Source organism: Thecamonas trahens (assembly GCF_000142905.1).
Source record: "Thecamonas trahens ATCC 50062 unplaced genomic scaffold supercont1.21, whole genome shotgun sequence".
NCBI lineage: Eukaryota > Apusomonadida > Apusomonadidae > Thecamonas > Thecamonas trahens.
In genome coordinates, this window is record NW_013657659.1 from 227,785 (window position 1) to 249,542 (window position 21,758).

The 21,758-nt window shown below is 65.5% G+C and overlaps 12 protein-coding genes across 12 annotated transcripts; 4 read left to right on the plus strand and 8 right to left on the minus strand.

The window, feature by feature from the left end:
* Positions 1 to 67: 67 nt before the first annotated feature.
* On the plus strand, positions 68 to 3,062 carry AMSG_05078 (uncharacterized protein; the record flags this gene model as incomplete). The annotated part of the gene is made up of 2 exons (XM_013902683.1): positions 68 to 97; positions 347 to 3,062. 2 exons carry the CDS (start codon positions 68 to 70, stop codon positions 3,044 to 3,046), a joined length of 2,730 nt encoding a protein of 909 aa, XP_013758137.1. The 3' UTR covers positions 3,047 to 3,062.
* Positions 3,063 to 4,996, minus strand: AMSG_05079 (uncharacterized protein; the record flags this gene model as incomplete). Its single annotated transcript, XM_013902684.1, has 2 exons — positions 3,063 to 4,269; positions 4,973 to 4,996. The coding sequence occupies 2 exons, from the start codon at positions 4,994 to 4,996 to the stop codon at positions 3,079 to 3,081; spliced, it is 1,215 nt and encodes a 404-aa protein (XP_013758138.1). The 3' UTR covers positions 3,063 to 3,078.
* A 467-nt stretch (positions 4,997 to 5,463) lies between these two features.
* AMSG_05081 (uncharacterized protein) lies at positions 5,464 to 7,183 on the minus strand (the record flags this gene model as incomplete). Its single annotated transcript, XM_013902685.1, has 2 exons — positions 5,464 to 5,473; positions 5,532 to 7,183. The coding sequence occupies 2 exons, from the start codon at positions 7,181 to 7,183 to the stop codon at positions 5,464 to 5,466; spliced, it is 1,662 nt and encodes a 553-aa protein (XP_013758139.1).
* Positions 7,184 to 7,320: 137 nt separating this feature from the next.
* AMSG_05082 (hydrolase/protein serine/threonine phosphatase) lies at positions 7,321 to 9,063 on the minus strand (the record flags this gene model as incomplete). Its single annotated transcript, XM_013902686.1, has 1 exon — positions 7,321 to 9,063. The coding sequence occupies one exon, from the start codon at positions 9,061 to 9,063 to the stop codon at positions 7,321 to 7,323; it is 1,743 nt and encodes a 580-aa protein (XP_013758140.1).
* A 292-nt stretch (positions 9,064 to 9,355) lies between these two features.
* On the plus strand, positions 9,356 to 9,707 carry AMSG_05083 (uncharacterized protein; the record flags this gene model as incomplete). The annotated part of the gene is made up of 2 exons (XM_013902687.1): positions 9,356 to 9,672; positions 9,698 to 9,707. 2 exons carry the CDS (start codon positions 9,356 to 9,358, stop codon positions 9,705 to 9,707), a joined length of 327 nt encoding a protein of 108 aa, XP_013758141.1.
* Positions 9,708 to 10,454: 747 nt separating this feature from the next.
* On the minus strand, positions 10,455 to 12,151 carry AMSG_05084 (uncharacterized protein; the record flags this gene model as incomplete). The annotated part of the gene is made up of 2 exons (XM_013902688.1): positions 10,455 to 11,821; positions 12,101 to 12,151. 2 exons carry the CDS (start codon positions 12,149 to 12,151, stop codon positions 10,739 to 10,741), a joined length of 1,134 nt encoding a protein of 377 aa, XP_013758142.1. The 3' UTR covers positions 10,455 to 10,738.
* A 146-nt stretch (positions 12,152 to 12,297) lies between these two features.
* On the minus strand, positions 12,298 to 13,236 carry AMSG_05085 (3-oxoacyl-[acyl-carrier-protein] reductase; the record flags this gene model as incomplete). Its single annotated transcript, XM_013902689.1, has 2 exons — positions 12,298 to 13,033; positions 13,147 to 13,236. The coding sequence occupies 2 exons, from the start codon at positions 13,234 to 13,236 to the stop codon at positions 12,413 to 12,415; spliced, it is 711 nt and encodes a 236-aa protein (XP_013758143.1). The 3' UTR covers positions 12,298 to 12,412.
* Positions 13,237 to 13,387: 151 nt separating this feature from the next.
* On the minus strand, positions 13,388 to 14,035 carry AMSG_05086 (uncharacterized protein; the record flags this gene model as incomplete). The annotated part of the gene is made up of 1 exon (XM_013902690.1): positions 13,388 to 14,035. One exon carries the CDS (start codon positions 14,033 to 14,035, stop codon positions 13,388 to 13,390), a length of 648 nt encoding a protein of 215 aa, XP_013758144.1.
* Positions 14,036 to 14,346: 311 nt separating this feature from the next.
* On the plus strand, positions 14,347 to 17,156 carry AMSG_05087 (TPR Domain containing protein; the record flags this gene model as incomplete). Its single annotated transcript, XM_013902691.1, has 2 exons — positions 14,347 to 14,470; positions 14,640 to 17,156. The coding sequence occupies exons 1-2, from the start codon at positions 14,369 to 14,371 to the stop codon at positions 17,154 to 17,156; spliced, it is 2,619 nt and encodes an 872-aa protein (XP_013758145.1). The 5' UTR covers positions 14,347 to 14,368.
* Positions 17,157 to 17,443: 287 nt separating this feature from the next.
* AMSG_05088 (uncharacterized protein) lies at positions 17,444 to 19,409 on the minus strand (the record flags this gene model as incomplete). Its single annotated transcript, XM_013902692.1, has 2 exons — positions 17,444 to 17,455; positions 17,499 to 19,409. The coding sequence occupies 2 exons, from the start codon at positions 19,407 to 19,409 to the stop codon at positions 17,444 to 17,446; spliced, it is 1,923 nt and encodes a 640-aa protein (XP_013758146.1).
* A 181-nt stretch (positions 19,410 to 19,590) lies between these two features.
* Positions 19,591 to 20,670, minus strand: AMSG_05089 (uncharacterized protein; the record flags this gene model as incomplete). Its single annotated transcript, XM_013902693.1, has 2 exons — positions 19,591 to 20,436; positions 20,662 to 20,670. 2 exons carry the CDS (start codon positions 20,668 to 20,670, stop codon positions 19,591 to 19,593), a joined length of 855 nt encoding a protein of 284 aa, XP_013758147.1.
* A 115-nt stretch (positions 20,671 to 20,785) lies between these two features.
* AMSG_05090 (uncharacterized protein) lies at positions 20,786 to 21,362 on the plus strand. The gene is made up of 2 exons (XM_013902694.1): positions 20,786 to 20,976; positions 21,087 to 21,362. Exons 1-2 carry the CDS (start codon positions 20,846 to 20,848, stop codon positions 21,331 to 21,333), a joined length of 378 nt encoding a protein of 125 aa, XP_013758148.1. The 5' UTR covers positions 20,786 to 20,845; the 3' UTR covers positions 21,334 to 21,362.
* Positions 21,363 to 21,758: the final 396 nt, after the last annotated feature.

Sequence of the window (21,758 nt, forward strand, 5' to 3'; positions counted from 1 at the left end):
ACCAGCCACACTGCCACCCGGCCACCCCTCCAGCCACAGCCACACGTGACTCGGGTGAAACGCAGCCATGTCTGAAGCCGATGCGCTCATCAACTGGGTACGTCTATGAAGGGAGGAAGGATAGCCAAGCGGGTCTGTGTCTTGCATAACTATGGGAGTTGGGCTCTATGCATGTATGTGAGGGGGTGTGGAAGGGGGGGGGGGGGGGGGGTCGAGGCGAAGTGACGTCGGCGGGTGTGACCCCCCTGTACTTCCCCCGTTTTTGGGGTTAAACCACCCCTGGATTGCGGGCTGGGGGGGGGGCTGGGCGGGCTGGGTGGACGGGTCGCATGGCGAGGGGGGGTAGCTCAACACGTTCCCGCTGCCGAACCCGGTCGAGGGGGTGCAAGAGCTGGCGGCGGGTGTGGTGATCAATGCGGTTCTGTGCACGATTGCGCCGAGCCATTTCTCGTCGACGACAGTGGATGCGAGCATCAACGAGAGCAACTGGGTAATGGCTGAAGGCAATGTGCGCAAGCTGCTGGCGACGCTGGACGTGGCATACCGTGAGCTGCTCAACATCAACATGTCTGGCGTCATCGAGGCGGTGTCAGCCGAGGCTGTGGCGCGCGGCGAGGATGAAGCAGCTACGGTGGCGCTGCTGGAGCTGGTCCTCGGGCTGGCCGTTCAAGTGGAGAACAAGCAATCGTACATTGCCGGCATCATGGGCATGCCCAAAGAGTCGCAAGTCATGCTGATGAACGTCATCAAGAGGATTCTGGAGCAGTCGCGGCGGCTGTCGGGCGCAGGCGGCAGTGCGAGCTCGGCGGCAGCGGCTCCGGCGGCAGCGGCCCCGGCAGCGGGCGTTGAGGGTGGCGCGGTGAGCGAGGCCGAGGCGCGGCGGGTGTTCACACTCGAAAACGAGGTTGCCGACCTCAAGGACGCGCTCAGCCGGGCAAGCCGCGAGACAGAGTCTGCGCAGCTCAAGGCGGTGCAGGCACGGAAGGAGGCGGAAGAGCTGGCGCTGTTCAAGGAGCGTGCGACGGAGCAGGCGGCATCGCTTCAGGCCACAATCGAGGGCCTCCAGGCGCAGGTCAAGTCGACGAGCACGGCCGCGCAAGAGTCGCTCAAGGCTGAGGCGGCGCGGGCGCAGGCGCAGATTCTGGCGGCAGACGAGAAGGCTGACAAGGCCGAGGCCGTTGCGCGCGAGAAGAGCGCCGAAGTCGAGGCGCTCAAGGCCAAGGTGGCAAGCCTTCGTGAGATCGAGGAGGCGTACCACGAGCTGAAGGACGAGTCCGACGCGCTGCGGTCGAGCTCGCTTAAGGCTGACAAGCTTGAGCGGCAGCTGGCCAAGTACAAGGAGCGAATCACGGCGCTGGGCGATCTCAAGAAGCAGATGGCGGATATGCAACAGGAGAACGACCGCAACGTGGAGAAGCTGGGTGAGGCCAATGCGCGGGCGGCGCGGGCGACTCACCTCGAGTCGCAGATTGCCGACTATCGCGAGCAGGTGACTGCCGGCGAGGCGCGTGTCCACGCGCTCGAGCTCGAGAATGAGCGGCTGGAGGCCAAGCTTGCCAAAGCCAAGGAGGCGGTGAAGGAGGCGGCGCAGGCCAACGAGCTGCTGCGAGCCCAGGTGGTAGCGGGCGGAAGCGCGGTTGGCGACGGTGACGGCGACGGCGAGCTGGTCAGCGCGGGCGTCTCGTCGGACCTTTTCACGGCTGACCTGCAGAACAAGCTGCGCAAGGCCGAGGAGGAGAACCGGATGCTCAAGGCGGCAGCGGCGGGCGGGAGCAGCGGTGACAGCAGCTCGGCGCTGGCGTCGGTGCAGGAGGTTCTCGAGCGGGTGCAGCTCTCACGTGACTCGCTTCAGGAGCAGCTGACTGTGGCGACCAAGACGATCCATGCCCACGAAGACACCATCGAGGAGCTCGAGGGCAAGCTCGCGGCGTCGTCGTCGGCCTCGCTGGGCTCTGAGCTCGAGGCTGGTAAGGCGCGGATGGCGCTCGAGTCGCTGGCCAAGGCCGAGCGGGCGCTCGAGTCGCGCGAGGCCGAGCTGGCGACCGCGACCAAGGACGCCGCCGAGCTCCGGCGCGAGCTGGCGACGACCAAGGAGGCGCTGGAGCGGGTCCAACAGGAGAACGTCTCGCTCGAGTCGAAGCTCTCGTTGGTCGGTGCCGACTCTGCTGAGGCGCTGGAGAAGCTGCAGGCCCAGGCGCGCGAAGAGATGGAGGCCGCGCTGGCCATGGAGCGGTCGGCGGCGGCGGCGCAGCTGGACGACTACAAGACCGAGCTTGAGGCCGCCGAGGCCGATGTGGCGCGGCTGGAGGGCCAAGTCAGCGAGCTGCAGGAATCGCTGGCGGCGGCCGAGGCGAGCGCGGCCGAGGCGACGGCCGAGGTCAAGAGCCTCGGCGCCGACCTCAACGAGGTTCACAAGGCCAAGTCGGCGGTGACCGAGGAGATGGTGGCGGCCAAGGAAAAGGTGGCGGCCAAGGACGCCGAGCTTGCCGAGCTGGCAGCAGCCAACGCCACGCTGCAGGGCAAGATCGAGCTCCTCGAGCACACCACGTCGGCGTCGGCCGGCTCGTCGCAGGAGGCCGCGATGCTGCGGGATCAGGTGACGGCGCTGACACAGAAGGCCCACGCGCTCGAGCTGGAGATTGCTGGCGCCAAGGCGGAGCTTGCGGCGGCGGACGTGCGTAACGAGGCGCTGCAAGACAAGCTGACAGCGTCGGCGGCGCAAGTCGAGCAGCTACAGGGCGTGGTCCGCGACGCCCAGACCGCAGCTGTTTCCGGGGCCGGGGCGCTTGGGTCGGAGGCCGCGGCCGCGCTGCAGACCACGGTCGCCTCGCTGCAGGCGCAGCTGGCGGACAAGACCAAGGAGGTCACGTTCTACAAGACGCAGTTCCACGAGAGCAAGGTGGTGTTTGCCCGCGAGAACCAGCTCATCACCACTGCGTTCTACAATCTCGGCCTCGAGCTGCAGCGGCTCAAGTCGCAGTCGCGGATTGCGGCCGAGAGCTCGGACAATGGGTGGCTCAACTCGCGGCGGTCGGCGGGGCGGTAAAGCAGAGCGAGAGCGAGGCGGGGTTGGGTATTTTATGCGGCAGGAGTCGGCTTGGGCTCGTCGGCAACGTCGTGGTCAAAGTCGCTGGCAATGCCGTTCTCGGCAAGGAGGCGGCGGGCGACGTCTTCGGCCATCTCGCGGGCCTTCTCCTCGGCGCGGGTCCGCGGTGAGCCGTACTGCAGACGCTCGTACGCGGCGACGAGCGAGTCGTAGTGGTCGGGGTCAAAGTCGAGCTTGCGGCAGAGTGCCTTGTACTTGCGGTCGTAAAAGTAGCCGCGCAGGCCCTCGTACGAGTCCGGGTCGGCCGAGGTGACGTTGTAAAAGCCGTAGAGGAGGACGGCCTGGCCGATCATGACGACGTACGAGACCGGCTCCATGATGTCCCAGGAGAACTCCCACCAAGTGAGGCGGGTGATGATGCCAAGTTGGGCAACAACGCCGGCAAAGCCAAGAAACATCATGCGCGAGGCCGAGGCTGCAGACTTGGACTCGATGGTGGACTTAATCTCGGTCAGCGGCTCGATCTCGGCCTCCATCGAGGCCAGGAGCTCGGTCTTGGGGTTTGCGGCGGCAATCTCGTTCGGAGTCATGACGTTGAGCGTCCGATGGAGCTGCTTGAAGACCCGCCTCGGCTTAATGAAAAGAGTCGAGGCGAGGTTCGGCTCGTCGTAAAAGTAGAGGATGGAGCCGCAGCCAGCCAGCGAGCGGGCGAGGAACTCGGCCTCGAGCTCGTCGATCTCGTACTTTTCGCACAGTTCGACAAACTCCTGCTTGGGCATGGCGGAGCGGGTGTCGCGACGGAGGGCCTTGGCCACGGCGGCAAAGTCCTCCTTCTTCAGCAGCTGAGTGATGTCGAGCGAGCCGCCGAGCCGGGCCTTGGTTCCGTCGTACGACGGCACGAGCGAGTGGACCTCACCGCTGAGCTCGAGCTGGAGCGGGGCTCCAGCAGCGACCGACGACTCGCGGAGGACCGAGGCCCAGGGCGTGGAGCCAGCAAGGGCGACGCCCGACGGCGAGCGGAGGACAACGTCGTCGACGGAGAGGCTCGGGTCGTTGGCCACGAGCGAGTCGACCAGCGACGCCACCGTGTCGCCTGCACCGAGATGGAAAGAGACTGGGCCAGACGAGAGCGGCACAACCATACGTGCTGCAGGCGGAGCGCCCGGCGAGCCGTCCAGCACCAAGTCAACAGCCGCCTTGGCTGCCGCACTAGCCGCCGGTGCCTGCACAACGGCCGCCCGCCACAGCCAGCGGTGGGCGAGGGCGGGGCTACCACGCACCACAGCAGGGAGGGCCGGTGCAAGCGAGCGCATTGCCATGCGGAACATATTTGAGTGTTGATGGGGGATTGGTGGGGGGGGGGGGGGGGGGGGGGGTGAGGGGGGGTGGAAGAGAGAGGGTGAGGTGGGGTATTCGTCGGTGGCGTGGCGTGGGGGGGGGGAGGGGAGGAGAGAGGGAAGGGCGGCGGACATCAAATAATTGTTCGTTTCGTTCGATTGATGGGTTTTGGCTCTGCCTGCCCTTGTTTGTTCGGCCGTCCGTTCGGCCGTCCGCTCGGCCGTCCGCTCGGCCGTTTGTTCGTTCGTTGCTCGGCTGTTTGCTCGGCTGTTTGTTCGTGCGGCCATTCGGCCATTCATTCGGCCATTCGTTCGATCCTCCCCCACTCGCTCACTAGCTCACCCTCCTCTGCTTCGAGACCTCATCGAAGTCCGCAACGACGGGTTGTTTCAGGGAGGTGGACCATGGATGTGCACAAGGCATACAAGCTGCTGGGCATGCGGAGCAGTTCGACAGATGCAGACATCCGCTCAGCGTACGCCATGTCTGGTGGGAAACAGGGCCGGGGGGGGGAGGGGAGGGGGAGGGGAGGGGGAGGTGGTGCCATGCCGCTCACACGGGCCACTCACCGATGGAGGGCGTAGATACCTGAGGCTGGCCAAGAAGACCCATCCTGACGCGCAAGGTGCCGGGCCGGTTGGTGGGCATGGCGGGGCTGGTGCGTTTGGGGCCGTCAAGGAAGCGTACGAGGTGGTCAAAGCCCACCGGGCGGGGTTGGCTGACGACGGCGGGCCGCAGGCGCCCGCAGCTATGCAGCACGGCGTCTCGGCGGCAGGCATGGCGGCAGAGATGGCCCGCGGATATGGTGGCTCGGCAGAAGCCCAGTTTACAACCTCAAAGCCGGGCTTCCTCCAGCGCGATGTCGGCCGCGACATCGCGCGCTCCGAGCACGCCGCCCGCGCCGCCGCCGTTGCCGCCAGGCAGTCGCGCTCCAACACCCGCGGCCTCTTCGGCTTTGGCATCGTTCTTGCTCTCGGCCTCTACGCCGGCATGTCGTACTTGCGCGGACGCGATCGGACAGGTTCGCGATTCAGCTGACGCGGCTCACGGCGCAACGACTTCGTCGAACGGCTCCAAGTCTAGCAGGATCTCCACCGGTGTGTCGAGGTCGAGCTGAAGGTCGCGCAGGGCGGGGCGGTCGTCCGACTTTGCCGCAAGTGATGCACGTGTCTCGATCGGCAAATTCCACGGTGCGGCGTATCCGATGTGCGGCGGTGCCGGTGGCGGATCGAGGTGGACGCTGGCTAGCGCCGCCTCCCGCTGCCGGGCTAGCGCAGCGCGGCGCTCCTCGCACCGGCGTACAGCTCGAGCGTCAAGCTCCGACTGCGTCGGTGGCGGTGGTGGCGCCGGGTGGTAGACCGGTGCCGGGTCACGCGGGCGTGCCATGCCAACATCCGCTCTATCCGCCGGTGGCGCCGAGAACCGTGGCGGCGGCGGCGACCACCCCTCGAACGACGCCATCCACGACGGCGAGGCCGACAGGTCGCGCCCGCGCGAAGCTTGGCGACGTGAAGCAAGCGGCCCGAGTGGATAGGTAAAGTCTGTCCAGTCTCCGGTACTGGCCGCTGGCGCAACGATATGCTCGGATTGTGGGGCATGGCTATCCTGCGTCGCGTTTGCCCGCTCGAGGCTAGAGCTAGATCCGGAGCCAGATTGAGAGCCGGAGCCGGGAACTGACACCGACGAGCCCTGGCCCGTGAGCGACGTGGCGGTCATCTGCCGCGCGGTAATCCGACGCGGCGTGAGAATCCCGCTCGAGCCGCTGCAGCCCTCAAGCGTCAGCAGGACCCGTGGGATCGCGCATGGAGGTAGCGACGCCGCTGGTGATGTTGGCGAGACCGGGCTGTGTGCGTACGACGAGGCCGACGAGACAAACGATGTCTCGTCAGCGTCGTTCTCAGTGTCTGCGCCGGAAGGTGGGCCTGCCGCGGACTGGGGCCGCGGCGTGCCGGCTGCACTCGCAGTCACGTCCATGTACGAGTACGTGTACGACGAACCGCTATCGACGTCGACATCGTCTGCAGCATCAGCGCCGGCAGCGTTCAAGGTTAGTGATGGCATGACTATGCCCAGCGCATCAAGATCCGGGTAGCCAAACAGCGGGATAAAGTCCTCGATGAGTAGCGCAAGGAGCCGAGCAATGCGGCTTCCGTCGGCTCGGAGCACCGCACGCGCTGCGCTCTCGTCGTCCGGGAGCACCTCAGCTGGATGGACGTGGACAGTCTTGCCCAGAATCCGGGCAAGTTCTGGGACCGACGTTCCCGCCGCCGCCAGCACCGAGCCGTACACTAGCAGTGCGGTGAGGAGAGTGAGGCGGGCTGGATGGAGCGCATCGATGACCGGCGCCAGGCGGGCCACAGCTTTGGCGCTCCGTGCAGCAGGATAGTCGTCGCTGCTGGCTCTCCCTACTGCACGATCGATGGCAGTGAGGTACAGCTCGCTGCAGTGCTCGCCACGGCCGACGTAGCTGTCGGCGGCGGCGAGGACGGCAGCGTGAGCAGCCGGCGGGAGGAGCGCCGGATGGCCATCGCCGGCCTCGAGCGTGCGTAGGATCGAGTACATGACATCGGCCGCCACCGACAGCCCGACTTTTGCCCATCGCGGCGTCGTGCCGGCAAAGACCGCGTTGGCTAGCGAGGTCTCCAGCGCCGCGGGCGTCGTCCGCCGCGGGTGCGCCTCGCCTCGCGCCGCAAGCAGCACGCTCACCAGCGACGCAAACGGGGGGCGCAGCCGCTGGCCCTCGACCAGCTTTTCCACTAGCCGCGGGGGCGGTGCGTCCCATTCGCGCGGGGCTGGCATGGGCGGGTGGCTGGAGCCTGAGAGGAGTACGGGTGGTACCAGGTCGTACCGCCGCACCGACCTGAGGCGGGTCGGCGGCCGACGCCACGACGTAACCCAGGTGCTTTGTGTTTGCTGGTGGAAGGAGGAGGAGGGATCTAGTCACGGCCGTGGCCGGCGGCAAGGCGGGCGCGATGCGCGGCCTGGACAGAGCGGGAGAGGACGATCTCGTCGTGGACGCCGTCGGACTGGTCACCGCGGTATTGGAAGGTGAGAGTGTCTGCAGTGGTCTCAATCATGCAGTAGCCCCAGTTGGCGGTACGGAAGACGGACCAGGCCGGCTGGAAGAAGTGGTTCGACGAGTACTGGGACCATGGCATCTGGAAGGTGTGGCCGGCCATGCCAAGGACGACGTAAATGGGGTGGCCCGGCGCGCCGATGGCGCGCTCCGGGTACAGTGACTTCATCGGCTCCGAGCGCTCGTACTTGTGGACGTGCCCGGTAAGGACGAGGTCGACGCCGTGCTTGAGGAAGAGCGGCTCAAACGCAATGGCGAACTGGTCGACGAGCTTCGAGTTCATGTTGCCATGCGACGACGAGAGCATCGGCCGGTGGAGCGAGACCACCAGCCAGGGCGTGATGGTCCGGTCGACGCTCTCGAGATCGGCCGCGAGCCAGGTCCACTGCGGCGAGCCAGCCACAAAGTCGGTTTCGGACGAGAGCGTGACAAAGTGGACGTTGCCAAAGTCAAACGAGTAGTACAGGTTCGACGAGACGTTGGCGTTCGGCATGGCAAAGCGCTTCATGTACGGCACGCCACACTCACCGCCGGAATCGGTGCCGTAGTTGGCAAACGGCGGGCGCCACGGCACACGCGACGGGTCGTTCGGCGGCGGATGCTCGTAGTCCCACTCGTGGTTGCCGACGCCGACCATCCACGGCCGGCTCGTCGCCAGATCCTCGATGTGGTCGAAAAAGTACTCCCAAAGGAATGAGTAGCCGCGCGCGTACGAGATGTCGCCCACGTGCAGCACAAGCTGCGGGTCGTGCTTGCGGACCCACTGCAGCGTCTTCTTGGCCGGCGGCTGCTGCTCCGGCCCGATGGTGAACGGCAGTGCGACGCCAAGATCGCCAAACACCGCAACCTTGACGCCCTGCTCGGCGCCCGCAGGGACCGGCGCCACAAACGACGCCACCTCCGCCCAACCAAAGGCCTCGGAGCCGTACGTGTAGTACACTGTGGCGCCCGGCTTGAGCCCGGTCATGACCGCGGTGTGGAGCGAGCCCGGCTTGATAAAGTTGACCGACTCGTTCGCCGGCGCGTTGCACAGGTCACCAGTGGTGTACGTCGTCGTCGTCGCCGGCGCCTGCGCGTCGAGGCTATCAGGCGACGCGCCCCAGCGGACCATGGGCGTGCCGAGGTCGCGGGTCGTCCACGAGATTGACATCGAGCCCGCGGCCTCACCGAGCGCCAGATGGCCCATTGTCGGCTCGTTCGGGTTGGCCGGCGCCACATTGTTCGAGACGGCGACAACCGCAAGCGCGTCAACGTCTGCCGAAGCCCGCGAGAACAGCCGCAGCTGCAGCGGCTGGCGGAAGTTGAGGACGGCGTCGGCAATGACAAACGAGCCCGATCCGGACTTCCATCCGGTGGCGTTGGTCGCCATGTACTTGCCAAAGTACTTGCTGTCCGGATTGCCCGCAGGCACATACAGTGCCACAAAGTCGTCGACCGACGGATGCGTCACCCCTGTCCAGCTCACCGTCACGTTGGCTCCCGAGTGCGGCAGCGTTCCTGGCGTCGCCCGCAGCGTCACTCCGCTGCCGGCCGCGCCCGCCACCAGCGCAGCCGCCACGCACGCTGCAACCACCACCACCACCGCGTTGTTTGCCGTAACCATGTCTTGAGAGAGGGAGGGGGGGAGAGGGGAGGGGGGAGAGGTCTGCTCGGGTGTCAAGGGCTTTCAGGTGGTCACGTGACCGGGGATGGCTGGCGAGGAGTCAAGCGAAGAGACCGGCGGCTGTCGAAGACCAGAAAGTGCAAAAAGTGCGAAAGTGACATGGCTTCGGCGGAGATGCGCAGTTGTGCAGTTTGCAAAGACGGCGCGCTTAAAAGGCGACGATATCGAGCATCGGTGTGGACCTTCCACAAACACATACCCTTTACTCTCGACACCATTGATCAAGATCAAGATGTCTCTTCCTTCGCAGCCCGCTATCGACGCCATCGCCTCGCTTGCTGAGGTTCTGGACGAGGTGGTGACCCACACCACGCCTGTACTCCGCCACTTTCTGGCGGTGCTCGGCATCGACACGTCCGAGCTTGACTTTCGTGCACTTCTCAAGGAGGTGGAGCGCCTGAACATCCCGGTCATCGACACTCGGACGTGCATCGCGCTCCGGCGCATGCTCAACAGCTCGTTTCATCAGAACGCGCAGTCCAAGGAGGTGGTTATGGCCACCCTCCGCGGCTTTGTCGACTTTCTCGTCTCCATCCAGCGCTTCGGCACGTACCCGGACATGCCCTTGGTTCAGGACATTCTAACTTCCACCATTGGGCGTCTGCGGATGGCCAACCAGCCGGCGCAGGTTGCGGCGGCGCGGTCGTCACCGCCACCGCCAGTGGGGGTTGCGCCCACGACGGCGCCCACTCGCGATCATGCAGCTGGCACCTGCATCGCCTGCCCAGACCGCTTCGCGCAGGGTTGCCAGCTTGACTCTTCCTGTCCCCTCTGTCACCACCCGGATCACGCAGCTGGTGCGCTCAAGGCTCATGGCACGACGTGCGTCCCGTGCCGGTACGCGTTCCGTCCCAGCGGCTGCACCAAGTCGTCGGCTGAGTGCAGCCACTGCCACCACCCAGATCACGCCCGCCCACGATCGCCGCACGACGCTGGCTCTTGTAAGCCTTGTCGACACTTTGCACGGGGCAACTGCAACCGTGGCGCATCGTGCCACTTCTGTCACCACCCTTCGCATGCCGGCGGCGAGAGCCGTGGCTTCCGCCGCGGTGGCCGCCGTGATGGCGGACGCCACAGCGAGAGCCGCGGCTCCCGCCGTGGCTCGCCAATGAGTGGCAACGCGCGGGGCGAGACTGATGATCGCGGAGATGGCCGTCGTGGAGGTCGTGGACTCTGGAGTCGTCGTGGCGGATCTGGTCGTCACCGGACCCGCACCCAGTCTTCGTCGCTGCCGCCGTCGCCGGTAACCTCGTCGCCGCCGGTAACCTCGCCGCCGCCGGTAACCTCGCCGCCGCCGGTAACCTCGCCGCCACCGGTAACCTCGCCGCCGCCGGTAACCTCGCCGCCGCCAGTCTCCGACGTGCACAGCGCGTCGTGTGTCATCTGCCACCACGAGCCGCGCGGACAGCTCTTCATGCCGTGCATGCACGTCTGCGCCTGCTCGACCTGCTCGTCGCTCATCCACAACTGTCCGATGTGCCGAGGCGAGATCGAGGATCGCGTTAGCGTCTTCGTCTCGTGACGACTATTCACAAGCGGAAGGGCGTATTCGCCCGACCGCAGCTTATCTGATTTCGCCAAAAAACAAGCATCACCTCTTCCGCAACAGCCATCATCACTTGCCAGACATTGAGCGCGCCGAGAGGGCAGAGAGCTTGCGGTCGCGGTCGCGGATCCTTCGCTGAAGGGCAGAGATGGCGTCGGCGTGCTTGCGCTCGCGAGCGTCGGCGGTGTCCACAAGGCCCTGGACTCTGGCCCGCTCGTGGGCGAGCTGGGTCCGTAGCGATGTATTTGCGGTCTCGGCCCGGCTGACGGCGTCGAGGATCGACTCGTTTGCGGTCTGCTGCGCCAGCCGCAGCGTGGTAGTGAGATCAGCAATCTTGGTGTCACGAGCCGCCAGCTCGGCCTCGAGCTCGCGGTTGGTTGCTGCGAGTGCTGCATTCTCGGCACGAGCGGCGGTGAGCGCATCAGCTACCGCATTGTGTTCGGCCGTAAGCGCCTCAGACTCTTGTGTCAGCTGCGCAAGCAGGGTGTCGCGCTCGTTGACCTTGTCACGCCACTGGTTCTTGGCGCTCGCCTCGGCTGCAAGCGCGGCCTGGACCGAGCAGCGGTAGTCTTCCCACGAGCGGATGACACTTGCCTGCTCCTCGACAACCTCAGCGAGCGCGCGAGTCTGGCGCGCGAGGACCGCAAGATCGTGCTCAGCGCGCGCCTTGGCGTCCTCTGCCTCGTCCCTCTCCCGCTGCAGCGTCGCGATCCGCTCTGCCTGTACCTGGCCCTCACTCACCAGCTTGGCAAAGGCGTCAGCTGAGAGGCCCTCCACCTCGCGCCGCGGGCGATGGGCCGACTCGCGCGCCTCCTCGCCGGTCGGATCCAGCTCGGCCACAAGGAGCGGACGAAAGGCTTCGTGGACTAGCGCCATCGGCGAGTCCAACGCGCCGTCGTCGGCGGATATCTCAGGCAGCGCCGGCGGAGGTGATGCTGACGGGAGCGCTGATGCAGATGGCGAGCTTTGTGGCGGATTGAGCCGTGGCGAGTGGACGCCCAGCCGGGCCATGAGTCGTGCGACATGTGGCGGGCGAGCAAGTGGTGCCGGATTGGCCGCCACCAGCTGGCGACCGAGCTCGTACTCGCGAGCCAGCCGCTGGGCTTCGCGGGTCCGCAGGCGTATGGGCGACATGCCCGACGCAGCCAGCACCTGCAGGAGAGGCGAAGAGGTGAGTCCGGAACGGGACAAGGTAGGGAGATAGAAAGAGCAAGAGGTAGGAAGGGGAAGCTGCGTACCTGTGACAGGAGGCTGGTGGCTGGTCCGGCTTGCATGTGGTGAGGGCGAGAGAAAGGTGGTGGACGGACAACGACCAAGCCGACACTGGCTGGTTGCTGCGTGGCATGATCGGACGGCGATGCGCCAAAGAGGCTGTTTAACTCTTTACGGTACGGGTTGAGAGGGCAGGGGGGACGGTGCGTTGGGGCTCACCCGCCGCTTCTCCGGATCGGCGCCGTACGGCACCTCGCGCGCCTCGCGCATGCTCCAGCCGTCCGTCACCGCGAGGGCAACTTGGGCATCCTTCAGGTGGGCGTCTACGTGTCGGCCGCCATCAAGTGCGGGCGCGCCTCCCACCTCAAGCCGCAGGCCAAGCAGGCGTCGCGCAGCGTCGGCCAGTGACCTTGAAGTCAGGCATCATCGAGTTGTTCACTTTGAGATGCGCGACAACGCGTCCGAATGACCGTACCGTTAAGGGTTAAAGGCTGACAGCACAGAGCACAGATTCGGAAGATGGGAAGGATGCTAGAGGGTGAGCCCACCGTCGATGGTGAGGACCGATCCGGTGGTGTAGTTGGAGGTGAGGAGGTAGATGACGCCATGGACGACATCGTCGACGGTGCCAAAGCTGCCGAGCGGGACCTCAGCCTTGATGGCCTCCACACGGTCGGCAGGAAGCGAGTCGGTGAGCGGAGTCTTGATGTAGCCCGGCTCGACGACATTGACCCGGAAGTCGCGGGGAGCCATCTCCAGAGCCAGCGATGCCGAGAGGCCGCGAAGACCTGCCTTTGATGCCGCGTAGGCGGTCTGACCACGCGATGCCAGCCCGGCGCCGACCACCGACCCAATCAGTACGATGTCAGTTCGGCGTGATGGGCGCTGGCGGAGAGCGGAGCGGACTACGCTGCGAGCGTATCGGGCGGCCGAGGTGAGATTGATGTCGATGACCTCTTCCAGCGCATCCTGCGGCATCGATGCCAGCGGGGCGTTGATCGCCACACCTGCTGCATGGACCAGAATGTCTGGACGAGCGCCGAGTGAATCGACCGCCGCCGCCACTGCTGCATCGGGCGCCTCGGTCTCGCGCACGTCGCCGGCCACCACCACTGTCGGCCCAGCAGCCTCCGCCTGGACCTGAGCCAGCCGCTCGCTGTTTCGCCCACACACTGAGGAGGAGAAAGCGAGTAGGGGTGAGCAAAGAGGAGGGGAGGGAAGGTGAGGGGGGGGGAGGGGGGGTAGGGGGGGTGCGTACAGGCTACCTGCGCACCATGCCAGCTGAGGGCCAGGGCCACGCCGGCGCCGATGCCCGACGATGCGCCGGTCACGATCGCAGTCCGGCCGGTGAGCATGGCAGTGGCAGTGGTGTGTGGATGGAGATAGAAAAGGTAGGAGGGGGGAGGGGGGGGGGGGGGCAGAGAGAGAGAGAGATGCGATCGGCTGTGGTTGTTCTCTGCTGTTGGTGCTGGTGCTGGTGCTTGTGTCAGCGGCTGTCAGGTTTGGTCAGAGGCCCGGCTTGTGGGCCTTGATGATGGCGATGGACATGCCAAAGTCAGGATCGGTCTCGGTGTGGGTCGCATCGGTGTCGACGACGAGGCCGGCAGCGCCAAGGCCGGCTGTGAGGGCCGAGAGCGGGTGGAGGACGGCGTCAATGTCGTACTTGCCGCCATAATCGACAACGCCCTCACCCTCCCAGGCCGCAAGATAGATCTGGCCGCCGGCGACGAGCGCCTTACTCCACGCCGCAAAGAGCGCGGGCAGATCGGTCGCCGCCACGTGGTGGACGACAAAGAAGCAGATGATGCCCCGGCAGCTGCCGCTCTCAAGCTCCGTTGCCGTGCTTCCATCGCGAATAGTGATGCGACTAGCCGCAGCTGGAGGCAGCGCCTCGATCTTGGCGGCAGCAGCCGCGCGCATCGCCGCCGACGGCTCCAGGCCGACCAGCGGCGGAACGCGGTCGAGGCGAGCAAGGACTGCCAGCGCATCGGCGGATCCGCATCCGACATCGACAATGGGCGCGTCCTCAGCGGCCTCCGTGCTTGTGGTGGCAAGAACCCGAGTCAAAAAGTCCGGAAGGCCCTCGGCGTACATTGGCTTGGCCATCTCGTCGTCCATACCGGCGGCGTACCAGCCGGCCACCTCCTCGTACATGGCATTGACAGACTCACTGTCGGATACGCCCGCACTATGGCCAACACTAGCCATACTCAAGCACGTCTGGTTTCTGCAAGAGACGGATGGTTGCTCTTGGTTGTGTTCACCTCTGTCACTTGTCGCGGGGTGTGGCCAGCATCAACCCATGTCCGTCAACCCAATCACGTCCATCGTTCTCTCCTTCCCCCCCCACAAGTCGCCTTGAAAGGGTGGCGATCAACCGGCGGGTGGCCGACGAGGTGCGGGCGGGCGGCAGAGCGGTGCGGCGGGCAGACGACCGACGAGCGACGACTGTCGAGTGACAGTACTCAACCACCACCACTACCACCTATGGGCCGGCGCAAGAAGAAGGCCAAGACGGCGACGTCCGTGGCCACGAGCGACCCCAACGAGCTCCCGGCCAAGTTCAACAAGGACTTCCGTACAATTAAGGTACGTTTGCACACGCTTGAACAAGATTTTTCTCTACCTCTGCCAGCTGTTCTCCATCCCCCCCCCCCCCCCTCCTCCCCTCCTCCCCTCTGCTGCGGTGGGATGCCAAATTCTTGGCCGACTGCACAGCGTCGGACTCATGGGAGCCATCATATGAGGGAGTGCACAGACTGCGTATGATGCCAAGCTGTACAAGAAGGCGCTCAAGGCTGCGGATAACATCCTCAAGGCGTGCCCGAAGCATGGCGAGACGCTGACGCTCAAGGGCATTGTGGTGGACGCCATGGGCAAGAAGGACGACGGCGAGGCGCTGATCGTGGCTGGCGTCGAGTCCAACCCGACCTCGTTTGCCTGCTGGAACTACTACGGGCTCTTCTGCAAGTCGCACTCGATGTACACGACGGCGATCAAGGCGTTCAAGAACGCACTCAAGTACGCTGCACCCGAGCACGAGATGAACATGCGCTACGAGCTCATGGCATTGTACGTGCAGACGGAGCGGATGGAGGCCTTCCTCGACCAGGCCAACGAGGCGCTCAAGATCAAGTCGGACGTCAAGCGCAACTGGATTGCTCTCGCCATTGCGTACCACCTCAACGCCAACTACTCGATGGCGCTGACGGTCCTCGACACCTTTGAGGACTCGACCGGCGGCCTCGAGCCGTGGGTCCAGCCGGCCGACGATCCGACGGCGGTGCCCAAGGCCGCCACGTCGGAAATCCAGCTGTACAAGATCATGATCCTCATCGAAGGCGGCGAGCACGCCCGCGCCCTGGCTGCCATGGACGCCGCAGAGACCAACATTGCCGACAAGGACCAGCTCCTGGTCTTCCGCGCCGAGTGCTACCTCGCCCTCGGCCAGACCGCCGAGGCCGAGGCCGCCTACGCCAAGCTCATTGCCATCAACCCGGAGAACCTCGAGTACCACAAGGGCATGCTTGCCGCCAAGGGCGTGACGCTCGCAGACAAGCCGGCCGACATGGAGCCCGCCGCCCTCGACTCGCTCCACACCACCTATGCAACCCTCGCCGAGACGTACCCCAAGTGCAACGCCGTCCAGGACATCATCCTCCGCTTCTCGCGGAACGTGGCCGACTACAAGACCCAGCTGCAGGTTGTCCTCCCCAAGCCGCTTCGCAAGGGCACGCCCTCGCTCTTCAACCGCATCGCCGGTGTCACTACCGACCCGGCCCACTGGGGCGCCCTCGAGGAGCTGGTGGTCAGCGAGTACTTGCCACGCGCCGCCGCCGGTACGTCAATGACCGGCGGCGACGAGGCCGAGCCGCCGTCGACGCACCTCTGGGTCCTCTTCTTTGTGGCGCAGCTGTACCAGGCGACCCACCGGTCTGAGCTCGCACTCGAGACCATCAACGCCGCCATTGCACACACGCCCACCGTTGTCGACCTCTACGCCTTCAAGGCCGTCATCTACGGCCAGTGTGGCGACCACGTGACCGCCGTCGAGTGGATCGAGTTTGCCCGCTCGCTCGATCTCGCCGACCGCTACCTCAACACCACCGCCGGCAAGTACCTGCTCGCCGCCGACATGGTGCCCGAGGCCATGGACGTCGTCCGCCTCTTCACCAAGGACTCGGACGCGTACAACTCAATGTTTGACATGCAGACGCTGTGGTACGAGCTCGCCCGCGGCGAGGCCCACGTCCGCCGCGGCGAGCTGGGCCCGGCCCTCAAGATGTTCACCTTTGCCATGGACGCCATCGACCAGTACGTCACCGACCAGTACGAGTTCCACAAGTACGCCCTCCGCTGCTTCTCCATCCCCATCTACATCGACATGCTCCGCACCTTCCGCGCCATCCACTCGGACAAGCGCTACGCCACTGCCGCCCTCGGCGCATGCACCATCTACCTCAAGCTTCACGAGGAGGCCGCCGCACACGCCGCCCTCCCGCCCGCAGAGGCTCGCGCTGCCTCAAAGGCCGCGCGCGCCGCGCGCAAGGCCCAGGTCGAGCCCATCGCCGGCCGCATGAAGGTCGAGGCCAACGCCGGCCGCCAGCGCAAGTCCACCGGCAAGCATCCCGACACCGACCCTGCCGGCCTCGCCATGGCCTCGGTCGAGAACCCGCTCGCTAAGGCCGCTAACATTGTGGCCAAGCTCACCAAGTTCCACCCGAACGACCTCGACGCCCACGCCATCGCTGTCCGCATCCATCTCGCTCGCAACAAGCCGGTTCTCGCCCTCCGCTCCCTCGCCCTGCTCCTCGCCCTCGACCCGGCCTCGCCGCAGGCCCTTGCTGCCCGCTGGCGCATCGAGGCCGCCGCCATCAACGGCTCGCTCCTCGCTGAATGTGCTGATGACACCACCGTCGTCGCCTTTGTCAACGACCGCCTCGCCGCCCTTCCCGGCGGCGCCCACGCCTCGCTCGACGCCCTGCAGGCCGCCGGCAATACCGCACTTGCCAACGCCACGGCCCTTGACGACGTCATCGCCATCATCGACTCTCTCCTCACCGTCGTTGCCATGGAGCCGTCGGCCGACCTCAAGGCTGCCCTCACTCGCGCCGTCTCGGCCGCCCTCGCTGTCCAGCCCGTTCACACCGACGCCCACGTCGTCCTCGCTGCCGCCGTCGACCTCGCCGGCCGCCTCGACCCGGCCGGTGCCCTCGCCGCCGACATCAAGGCCCAGGCCCACGCTGCGCTTCCGCTTTGTGCCGCCTTTGTCTAATAGAGTAAAAGCGAAATGTTCTCGTTATTGAGCGACTTTATATTTGGCTCGGCCCCTCTGTCAGTGGGTGCCGTCGCCCCGGTCCTCGGTCCCTCCCCTCGCAGTAGTGCTGCTGGACGAGCCTGGTCCACCGTCGTCGCCCGAGCCCGAACCAGATCCAGATCCAGAATTAGGACCCGCAGTTGAGCTCGAGAGCGATAAAACCACATCCAACTCATCACCACTCTCCGCCTCGGTCTCGGGTCCCAAGCTCGGCTCGATGACCGCCCCCTCACCTGCGCCAACGCCTACGTCGGCACCTGCGCCGCCCATGCCCTCGCCAGGCGTGGGCCCGGCCCACACCTCGGGCGGTGCCTCCGACCACGGCCGATGGGTGACGGCCATGTGCTCGGGCGCATTGCCCCGCTTCGTCCAGTAGGAAAAGATGCCTTCGCCGGTGGCGATCGCCGGCAGGTCCCAGCCGCCAAACACAACGGCGTTGGTCCAGTTGTCGACCGAGTTGATAAAGGCTTCGGCCTCGAGGCCGACATGGTCAGCGATGGCGTGCATGACCCACAGCGCCTCCTGCGGCTGGTCGTTTTGCCCGTCAGCCTCGGCCCACGCTGCGTTCTTGATGAGATTGCTGAGAACAGTGTCGATGGCCTGGTCGTACGCCGCGTCACTGAGCTCGCAGGTCCCCGCCCCGCGCCCCAGCGGCTGCTCCAGCTCCAGCTCGTCGAGCGAAACGTCAAAATTCGGAAGGAGCTCCGACATGGTCTCCGAGTACGACATGGCCTCCATCTCGGCCGGCTGGCTGCCGACGAGCGGATCGGCCGACGCAAGCTCTTTCATCACATCGGCGCTGAGGCCGAGCGAGGTGCGGATGCCGCGAGATGCGTTGTGTGAGCCCTGCTCTGGGAGCTCGCACCGCAGAGCCAGCGTCTCGATGCCGTGAACCGCCAGCCCCAGCGCGGTATCGTACGAGACCGGCTTTCCGTCCGCAGCCATCCCGTAGGTGTACTCATCGTCGCGTGGGAGTGCAAGGTCCGGGCGCAGCCGGGTCATCTCCTTGTGGGCGAGCGCCTCGAACCAAGATGGAAAGTCAAACTCGAAGATGCCCTGCAGAACGGCAGTGAGCTCGGCGTTGTGCGGCTGCTGCTGGTCATAACTAAACGCGTAGCGCCTAACGAGCGCAATGGCAATGGCCAGCGCGACGGCCTCATTCGTGCCGGGCACCGACTCGGCCTGCGGGCGGGCAATTAGCGTCATCTGGCCATGAATGCGCAGAGCGAGATGTGCCATCGCCGGCGGAAGCTCCAGCGCCCGTGCATAGCGCACAATGTAGAGGTAGCTGGGAGGGTCGAGCCAATCGCGCGGGACGAGACGGAAGACAAGCTCGGTCGTTACCCGGTAGAAGCGGCGGAACATGAGGGTAGATCGCAGGATGTTGGCAAACGGCCCGCGATGCGCCCAGCCGCGGACGATGCGGTCGTACTCGTTCCATCCAAGTAAGCCGCGCGCTTGCCACCGCACAATGTCCAGCACGGAGACCGGAAGCCCGGCATGAGCAAAGGCGAGGCCAACGAGGACGTACACCAGCGAGCCGCTTCGATTGCCGAGCGTCTCGAGAATGCCAACAGCCAGATCGATCGTCTCCACCGGCTCGTCAGCAAGGGCAAACGAGTCGGCGGCCATGTCCTCCTTTGTCATTCTGAACAGAGGCGACCGACGATGGACGCGCCAGCGGAGGCCCAGCTTGGCAGCCACCTCCTTGCCGAGCACGCCGATGGCAAAGGGGAGCGAGGCTTGCGACGCGGACCGCGTCTTATCGATCAAGAGGTGACCACGCTTCCGCTGGCCCTCGATCACGGCAAAGTACGTCTCACGGCACCAGGCAACCGACTCGCTCGGAAGGCCGAGGTTGCGCGAGGCGGCAGCGAGGACGGCCTTGAGGGCCTTGCTCTGCAGCGCAAGAAACTGGCCGAGGCTCATGTACGGCAGATTCTGACGGCCGCGCTTCTTCTTGCCGGGCTTGGACTTTTGCCGGAGCATTCGCCGCTCCTCCCGTAGCCGCGATCGCATGTTCTTCCGCAGCTGCGACGAGCCGAGCCACACATCGCCGCTGTTCTCGGTCTCCTGCGCCACGTAGTCGCTCGACACCGTCGAGCACCGCGAGCACACCATCAACCCGCCGTCCTGCAGTGCAAACTTGGTAGCTCCGCACGCCCGACACACCAGCTTGGCCGCACGCCCAGCCTTGGACACCGCCTTCATATCCTTGGTGTGGTCGCGGCGAGCGGTGTGACTCGCCCAAGGACAAGGGGCCGTAGCCGTGCCAGCGGGTGATGGCAGGATGGGGAGACATTTAGGCTCACAGCGCGCTGAGTGACACCACGATGGCGGCAGCGGTCAGGTGGGAGGGAGGCGTTCAATAGCTGCAATGGCACAGCGAGGGCTACACGTCCAACGTCTCCCAGCCGAGCTGAAGGCTAAATGCAAGAAAGTCCTTGCGGTAGAGACGGGCGATAGTGGCAAGGGCCGAGTGGACGCACGACTGCGGCTTGGCCGACGAGGCGCAGGCCAAGGCGACAGCAGCCGCGGCTGGTGGTGGTGGCGGTGGCAGCGGCTGGCGCTGCCAGCCTGAGGCATAAAGGTAGCGGAGGGCGGGCTCGCGTCGCATCAGCCGCACCTCCAGCTGGCTCAGGATGCACTCGAGGCCATTGTCGAGATCGTCGTAGTCCACAACATGCTCGTAGGCATGGAGTAGGTCCCACGCATTGCCGACAGCCACCGCTGGCGCCCAGAGCCACGCAGCGTCCCATACGGCAGGTGGTGCGCTCAGTGCAGCCGCCACCCGGGCGGCAAACTCGTCCAGCGCCAGCTCCTCAAGGGCTGGCGGACAGGAGGCGCCGGCTGGTAGACCCAGTGCGACGCAACGAGCGTCCAGCGACTCTTCGTTATCATTGAAGAGCACGTGGCGCTCAGCATAAGCGGCGAGCATGCGATGGACCGGATGGCGGGCAATGAGGAGGCGGACACCCGCCGGGCTGAGCATGAGGAACTCGCGGGCCGATGCTGCCAGCTGCCACACCCTGCTGAAGGTACTCTCTGACGCTGCGTCAGCAATCTCCATCAAGCCAAAGATGGCAGCATCGAGCCGTCTCGCACCAGCGTAAGCTGCCGCGCAGTGAACCAAGCCCAGGGCAGGATGGACGCCCGGTGTGCGCAGTTCGGCGAGCGGAGTGGTCGGCGGCGTGATGAGGGTGAACCAGTCCACACCGGCATCGATTTGCAGTGAGCCCTGATGATGGCGGACGCGGCGATCCGCGACCTTCAAGCAGTCTTGCCGCACTGGCGGGAGCTGCCCACTCTGCCTGACGTCTCTAAGCATGATGGGATCCAGGACGAGCCAGAGACCATAGGTGATGGCAGCCAGGCCAACAACAGCCACCAGGCACAGCCACCGCAGCCACCGTGAGCGAGCCGCCCGGGACGCCAGCAACCACAGCAGTCGTTTGAGCTGTACCTCACGCATGTGGCGCGGAGGGAGGGGGGGGGGGGGGTGAGGGGAGGACTGTGGTGGTGGTGGCTGTGGCGGGAGTGGCCGTGGCCGTGGCGATGGCAGCCCCCCTGACAGTCCCTCCCCCTCCCCAACCCCCTCCCCTACCCTACCCCGCCTACCGCCACTACCGCTACCACTTGACGACAGTATGGCCATGGCAACTGTGACTGCCGAGGACGTGGCCTTTCTGGGCAACACTTTCATGGAGGGCATCGGCTTTGCTATTGTCCTCTTTGGCCTCTCTGTCTCTCCCCTCACCAACGCCGTGAGCAAGTCACTGTACGTGGCCACCACACCCATACCCATACTCATACCCATGCCCATGTCCATGCCCATGCCCATGCACTCACTCTCATCTTGCCCTTGCCCTTGCCCTTGCCCGCCCACAGCCTCCCGACTCGCCTCTTCGGTGCAGCAGCAGGCGCCATTGCCCTGCTCTCCTACCTCGCCTGGGCCTCGACGTCAACCGAGGCCAAGACCATGGCCGCCATCGTCTGCACCTTCTACCACATCCAGGCCACCCTCATCGCCCTCAACGAGAGCACGGCAGCAACTCGTCCCGCAGTCATCGTCCACGCCGCTCTCGCATCCGCCTTTGTCTATGCCTTCAAGGACGCGTGGTTTGCTCAGGCCTGAGCACCATCCTCCCCCTCCCCCTTCCCCCCCCCCCCCCTTTCCTCGGGCCTACCACGACCATCATCCATTCCATCCCCATCATGAAACACCCCCCCCAAGAAGAGAGGTCGGTCTAGGAGGTGCTTGAAAGAAGTTCTAGGTATTCGCTCGAAGGAGCTCAAAATGCCGGAGCGTACAACATCCGCAATGAAAGACGTCTAGTTGGGGGCCTGCCTAGTGAGCGTGGGTCTCTCCTCTGTGACGTTTTTGTCTCTTCTTTTGAGACGGCGACACCCCTCAGGTGAGGTTAGCGCCAAGCCGGAAAGGACGGCATCCCTAGTGCGTGCGGTGGACCCCGATATCGAGCGTGCCCCTAGGAGGATACAAAGCGCAGAAGTGAAACACACACAGGGGGAGGCAGTGTCTCCACTCACCCCCTCTAACCC